Source organism: Nematolebias whitei, chromosome 4 (assembly GCF_014905685.2).
Source record: "Nematolebias whitei isolate Nwh7 chromosome 4, NemWhi1, whole genome shotgun sequence".
NCBI lineage: Eukaryota > Metazoa > Chordata > Actinopteri > Cyprinodontiformes > Rivulidae > Nematolebias > Nematolebias whitei.
Window position 1 is genome coordinate 46,519,679 of NC_056501.1, and position 7,928 is coordinate 46,527,606.

Genomic DNA, 7,928 nt, shown 5'->3' on the forward strand with positions numbered 1-7,928 from the left:
GAACCCCATAGAGAACCTGTGGGATATTGTGAAGAGAAAGTTGAGAGACGCAAGACCCAACACTCTGGATGAGCTTAAGGCCGCTATCGAAGCATCCTGGGCCTCCATAACACCTCAGCAGTGCCACAGGCTGATTGCATCCATGCCACGCTGCATTGAAGCAGTCATTCATGCAAAAGGATTCCCGACCAAGTATTGAGTGCATAACTGAACATGATTATTTGAAGGTTGGAGTTTTTTGTATTAAAAACACTTGTCTTTCATTGGTGGGATGAAATATGCTAATTTTTTGGGACAGGCATTTTTGGGTTTGAGCTATATGCCATAATCATCAGTATTAAAACAATTAAAGACCTGAAATATTTCAGTTGGTGTGCAATGAATCTGAAATATATGAAAGTTTCATTTTTATCATATGTAGTGATGTCAAAGTCAGCTTTGCTGTACCTTCACTACAATACAATTTAAATAACGGGTTCTCTCTTTTTCAAGCTAATTACAGCCATGTGACAGAAGTAACTGTGCGTAGATGGTTTAATCAGTGACATGAGACGTTTATTTTCTTTGACCCATCAAAATAAATGTGGTCATTTATTGAACAGAATCAAAATTTAACATCAAAACATTGTACACTTGATTAGTTGATCTGGTTCTGATTAATAAAACTTGGCACGTTTTACTTAATAAAAACAACAGACATTTCTGAAGACCTCTAGATTAATTACTGGAGAAGTAGAAGAGTTTTAAAGATGGGAAATATGAGGAGTTTAAATAGAGAGGTTTGAAGGAAGATGTATAAAGGGAGTGTCTGTTCGGACCAGGATGGCACGCTCCTTTCAATACCAGCTCACCTCCGGTACACGGCGCATCACGACTCATTACCTTTGCCGGGATACCTCCGCTCATGAACAGGAGTCCATTTCAACGCGACCTTTCGGCATCTCCGGTAAGGATGGCTGGTCACCGTCAGAAGTCGTGTCACTTATCCGTTAAACAAACATGCTCAGCTCCCTTCGAAGTTGTAGGGCATTTATGCCCGGTTGGATTCACAGCAAGCATCTGTGAGTACGTTCAGAATTTCCACTCACAAGTGGAAGACTCCATGAAGACTGAGAACTTAAGACTGAGAACTGCAGAACTGCCGCACTGACTCCAGAACTCAATAGTTCCAGGAAGTGTCGACTTTTAAAGAGTTCTTACTTCCGGTCACTTGTAGTACTTCCTGATTGGTTGAAGCAACCAACAGGGGGTGGTTCTAGTGATGTCAGAGGATCATTACAAGTCAAGAAAACAGCAGGAATATTTTAGAAACGTCCCGTACAGACAGAAGACATGATATGTCGAAGTGGGAGGAAGAGAGGCCAGTAGCTTCTTGTTTACCGTCTGCTAGGTTTAAAAACACGACACTTCATTCCAATAACTTCTCTTCTGACTTTCGACCGACATCACTACTTCTCATTTCAGACAGAAGATCAAAAATGCATAATTACTTTGTAAAATAGACATTTAACTTGATTTCTATTTAAATGAGCATTAAAAAATCATTAATACTGTTTCACAGTTGATTTAAAATGAGTGGTTCACTTCAACATTTAGAAATGGTATGAACTAAACACACTTTTTATTTATCAAGATATTGTAAAATAGTGATGATAATATAAAAGAAGAGTGTTCTTTCAATCGATTACTTCAGGATACAATTAGACAGTCTCTGAATGAGCTAATTTGTATTTCTGGATTCAAATCAATGAAATAACAGTTCCTGTCCCATGAAGGTCCTCAGAGGCAGGTTTTGGTCGGAGGCCGAGTCCACTACATATGTGTAACTGACAAGCTGAAAAGATAAAAACAACAATGTAAACAAATAGAACATTTATTTAAAACAATCATTTTAGGTTCTTTACTGTATCAAATATTTTTGATTCATTTTATATTTGTACAAACCGAATTCCAAAAAAGTTGGGACACTAAACAAATTGTGAATCTGAGTAAATTTAACATTTTAAAGGAAAAATATGTTGATTCAAAATTTCACAGTGTCAACAAATCCCAAAAAAGTTGGGACACTAAACAAAGTTTGAATAAAAACTGAATGCAATGATGTGGAGATGGCAAATGTCGATATTTTATTCGTAATATAACATAGACGACAGATCAAAAGTTTAATCTGAGTAAATGTAACATTTTAAAGGAAAAATATGTTGATTCAAAATTTCACAGCGTCATCAAATCCCAAAAAAAGTTGGGACAAGTAGCAATAAGTGGCTGGCAAAAGGAAATTGAGCATATAATGAACAGCTGGAAGACCAATTACCACTAATTAGGTCAATTGACAACATGATTGGGTATAAAAAGAGCTTCTCTGAGTGTCAGTGTCTCTCAGAAGCCAAGATGGTAAGAGGATCACCAATTCCACCATTGTTGCGCAGAAAGATAGTGCAGCAATACCAGAATGGTGTTACCCAGCGTAAAATAGCAAAGACTTTTAAGGTATCATCATCAACCGTGCATAACATCATCAAAAGATTCAGACAATCTGGAACAATCGCTGTGCGTAAGAGTCAAGGCCGTAAAACTCTACTGGATGCTCGTGATCTCCGGGCTCTTAAACATCACTGCACCTCAAACAGGAATGCCACTGTCAAGGAAATAACAGAATGGGCTCAGGAATACTTCCAGAAAGCATTGTCAGTGAACACAATCCATCGTGCCATCTGCCATTGCCAGCTGAAACTCTACAGTGCAAAGAGGAAACCATTTCTAAGCAAGCTCCACAAGCTCAGACGTTTGCACTGGGCCAGGGGTCATTTAAAATGGAGTGTGGCAAAATGGAAGACTGTTCTGTGGTCAGATGAGTCACAATTTGAAGTTCTTCATGGAACACTGGGACGCCATGTCATCCGGACCAGAGAGGACAAGGATAGCCCAAGTTGTTATCAACGCTCTGTTCAGAAGCCTGCCTCACTGATGGTATGGGGTTGCATGAGCGCTTGTGGCATGGGCAGCTTGCATGTCTGGAAAGGCACCATTAATGCAGAGAACTATGTTCAGGTTCTAGAACAACATATGCTCCCATCTAGACGTCATCTCTTTCAGGGAAGACCCTGCATTTTTAAACACGATAATGCCAGACCACATTCTGCAGCAATCACAACATGGCTACGTAGGAGAAGGATCCGGGTACTGAAATGGCCAGCCTGCAGTCCAGATCTTTCACCTATAGAGAACATTTGGCGCATCATAAAGAGGAAGGTGCGACAAAGAAGGCCCAAGACGACTGAACAGTTAGAGGCCTGTATTAGACATGAATGGGAGAGCATTCCTATTTCTAAACTTGAGAAACTGGTCTCCTCTGTCCCCAGAAGTCTGTTGAGTGTTGTAAGAACGGGGGATGCCACACAGTGGTAAAAATGGACTTGTCCCAACTTTTTGGGGATTTGTTGACGCCATGAAATTTGGAAACAACAGATTTTTCCCTTAAAATGATACATTCTCTAAGTTTAAACTTTTGATCTGTGATTTGTGTTCTATTCTGAATAAAATATTAGATGTTGGCACGTTCACATCATTGTATTCAGTTTTTATTTACAATTTGTTTAGTTTCCCAACTTTTTTGGAATCCAGTTTGTACCAAAAATAGGAAAAAATATAGGATTGCATAAAATTCATCCATCCATCCATCCATCCATCCATCCATTTTCTTCCGCTTATCCAGGGTCGGGTCGCGGGGGTAACAGCCTAAGTAGGGAGGCCCAGACTTCCCTCTCCCCAGCCACTTGGGCCAGCTCTTCCGGTGGAATCCCGAGGCGTTCCCAGGCCAGCCGAGAAATATAGTCCCTCCAGCGTGTCCTGGGTCTTCCTCTGGGCCTCCTTCCGGTGGGACGTGTCTGGAACACCTCACCAGGGAGGCGTCCAGAAGGCATCCTAAACAGATGCCCAAGCCAACTCAACTGGCTCCTCTCGACGTGGAGAAGCAGTGGCTCTACTCTGAGTCCCTCCCGGATGATCGAGCTTCTCACCCTATCTCTAAGGGAGAGCCCAGACACCCTGCGGAGAAAACTCATTTCGGCCACTTGTATCAGAGATCTCATTCTTTCGGTCACAACCCAAAGCTCGTGACCATAGATGAGGGTAGGAACGTAGATCGATCTGTAAATTCAGAGCTTCGCCTTTTGACTCGGCTCTCTTTTCACCACGACAGACCTGTGTAGCGCCTGCTTCACTGCAGACGCTGCACCTATCCGCCTATCGATCTCACGCTCCATTTTTCCCTCATTATTGAACAAGACCCCAATGTACTTGAACTCCTCCACTTGGGGTAGGACCTCCTCCCTGACCCGGAGACGGCACTCTACCCTTTTCCGGCTGAAGACCATGGCCTCGGATTTTGGAGGAACTGATCTTCATCCCGGCCGTGTCGCATTTGGCTGCAAACCGCTCCAGCGAAAGCTGTAGATCATGATCTGATGAAGCCAATAAGACTACATCATCTGCAAAAAGCAGAGACGCAATCCTAAGGCCACCAAAACGGATCCCCTCAACACCTTGGCTTTGCCTAGAAATTCTGTCCATAAAAGTTATGAACAGAATCGATGACAAAGGGCAACCTTGGTGGAGTCCAACTCTCACAGGAAACAAGCCCGACTTACTGCCGGCAATGCGGACCAGGCTCTAACACCGGTCATACAGGGACCTAACAGCCCGTATCAAAGGGCCAGGTACCCCATACTCCCAGAGTACCCCCCACAAGGTTCTCCGAGGGACGCAGTCGAACGCCTTCTCCAAGTCCACAAAGCACATGTAGACCGGTTGGGCAAGCTCCCACGCACCCTCGAGGACCCTGCTGAGAATGTAGAGCTGGTCCAGTGTTCCATGACCAGGACAAAAACTGCACTGCTCCTCCTGAATTCGAGGTTTGACTATCCGACGGACTCTCCTCTCCAGATCCCCCAAATAGACCTTACCAGGGAGGCTTAAGAGCATGATCCCCCTGTAGTTTGAACACACTCCAGGTCCCCCTTTTTGAATAGGGACACCACCACCCCGGTCTGCCAATCCAGGGGAACTTCCCCCGATGTCCACGCAATATTGCAGAGTCGCGTAAGCCAACACAACCCTACAACATCCAGAGCCTTAAGGAACTCCAGGCGAATCTCATCCACCCCTGGGGCCCTGCCACGGAGGAGCTTTTTAACCACCTTGGTGACCTCGGCACCAGAGATTGGAGGGCCCGACCCAGAGTCCCCAGGTTCCGCTTCCTCAGTGGAAGACGTGCCGATGGTATTGAGGAGGTCTTCAAAGTATTCTGCCCACCGAGCCACGACATCCCGAGTTGAGGTCAGCAGCGCACCACTCCCACTATAAATAGTGTTGGTGGCGTAACGCTTTCCCCCTCAAGATGCCGGATGGTGGACCATAATCGCCTCAAACATGGTGTTCGTTATTGACAATCCATGACTAGCACAGAAGTCCAACAACAGAACACCACACGGGTTCAGATTGGGGGGGCCGTTCCTCTCAACCACACCCCTCCAGGTCTCACTGTCATTGCCCACGTGAGTATTTAAGTCCCCCAGCAGAACAAGGGAGTCCCCAGGAGGTGCACTTTCCAGTACCCCCTCCAAGGACTCCAAAAAGGGTGGATAATCTGAACTGCCGTTTGGTGCATAAGCTCAAACGACAGTCAGAACCCGTCCCCCCACACGTAGGCGGAGGGAGGCCACCCTCTCATTCACTGGAGTGAACCCCAACACACAGGCACCAAGATGGCAATAAGTATGCCCACATGAGGAACAGAGCTTTAAAATTTGGGTGAAACTCACCTTGTATTTGAAATGCCAACAGCTTTGTGAAAACGTGACCAGAACTGATGCAGAAAAAACAGACACTATCGCCAGGTAGATGCTGTAGAACAAGATAGTATTCCATATTTATTTTACTGGAAGTAAGTAGTGAGTTAAAATAGCAATGACATCATGAGAGGCAGTGCTGTGCGCTCAGAGAGGAGGGGGTGTTTCCAAGAGCCTCGCTTCACTCAGCTGTTCTTCATCCCGTGTCGGGAGCGCGTGCATCCGGACCAGAGTCCGCTATATAGTGAACTAGGCACTAAAGGATCCTACTAAAACGTTGTGCCACGCGCATTGGTTCTGCCTTTTGCATCGGCGAATATCAAAATATTAATAATTACTGTATAATCTTTGTTTGGAGGGGGGCCACAGGCGGGTCCAGACTCGGTGTTACAGGGGCACTGGCCCCTGTTGGACCCACCCCAGAACCGCCACAGCTCCCCTCCTTCCTTCTTCTCCAGGAGGTGGACTGGTGGGAGAGGAGACGTTTAGCACAAGGAAACACGGAAGATAATATGACCACATAATAAATAGAGTAAATGGGTAATATGACCATAATATGAACCAAAGGCTGGATAGTGAGGGACCGAGCAGCGTGTCTTTCTAAGAAAAATGGGAGGGAGGCCCCTTGATGTGACATGGGCTGTCTCTCCTTCCTTTTTGTCGGTTCTCAAAATGGCGAACACAGTGTGGTTTGAGCTCTTTAGCATAGCGTTGTTCATACAAAGCTTTTAATAAAAAATCAATAAACAAGTTCTCAGCAACTTTTTATACGAAGGCACGGGTTTCAACTGTGAATTTTGGAGCTTCTACAAGATGTTTTTTTCCAGGGATGGGGCCGATCCAGTATCTGTATTTGGTTCCGATACCAGTATAATTTACGTATCGGATTTTTCTGATCCAACCTGCAGAGATTTTCGATCCATGTCTGTGTCTGCTGAAACGTCTCCACATGTGATTCCCTGCAAGCTGCTCTGCACGTTGGCTTCAAACTATGGAATGGATTTCGTGAACGGAGGCGTGTTTCATGAAACCCAGAGTAATAAGACCCGCCTCACATTCAGGAAATCCATTTCATCGTTTGCAACCAGCTTAAACGTGAGTAAATACTGAGGACTGAGCAGCACTGTGGCTAACGGCTAACCAACTTTTCATTGCAACATGTTCGCTGTGTGGAAGTATTTTACACTAGAAATACCGCAAGACAGCAACGTGCAATGTCTGCAGAACCGCTGTACCACAAAGAGGAAGTTCCGTCACGACTCACAATACAACAAACTTAATCAAGCATTAAAAAAAGCACCACATTAAAGAACACGAGGATTGTTTAGCCAGGCACCGCAGTAAAGTTAGTTTTACATTGGACATTCAAGCTCCGTGGCTTCAGCGGTGTGTTCCTCTCGTTCGGAAGACTGATTTCAGTCAGTCACGCTCAGTCTGCCCATCTCGGAGAAGGAGCAGAGTAAGCGCAGCTGACTGAAATCAGACTGCCTGCTTCACAGCTTGATTGAATACTTGCAGTCAAGATATAGTTTACGTTTACCCTCCAGAAGATATTTATCAGTACAACAGCAGACAATCATAAAAAAGCATATGAATTGAAAAATAAAATAAAATATATATAAAAAAAAAACGCAACAAAAACAGCTACATTATAAAGCGATGTAAAATACTAACAACAGGAACATGTCTATGTTGGTTTTTGCCATAAACTTAGCAGATGTTAACTGACCTCAAGTTGCCTTTTTGGACATGCATGCATATATTTGTACAAATTGTACTTGCCTGTACACGATACGGTTTCAATTCTATTCAATTCACAAGTCTGCGATCGATGTATTGCGATATCAAATGCCCATCTCATTTACATAAAAATACATTTACAAAAACAATTCAAATATGATTTAACCATTTTATTTCTGTTATTACAGGCACTAGGCATTTAAATAAAAAAAACATTTTTTCTTAAGTAATGAAAAAATAAAAATAAATGACTTGTTCAGTGTAGTCGCACATTTCTCATGTTTAAGTGCATTTTTTTAAACCAGTTAAATTAAAAGTGCCCCGAGAACCTTTCAGTTA

General features: G+C 43.8%; 1 protein-coding gene across 1 annotated transcript in view; it reads right to left on the reverse strand.

Annotated features, from left to right (window-relative positions):
* Positions 1-7,928, reverse strand: part of dnd1 (DND microRNA-mediated repression inhibitor 1) — a 57,102-nt gene that overhangs the window by 44,626 nt on the left and 4,548 nt on the right. The window contains exon 2 of the mRNA XM_037675105.1: positions 6,241-6,315. Coding sequence (XP_037531033.1) covers positions 6,241-6,315 — 75 coding nt within the window. The remainder of the gene's footprint in view (positions 1-6,240; positions 6,316-7,928) is intronic.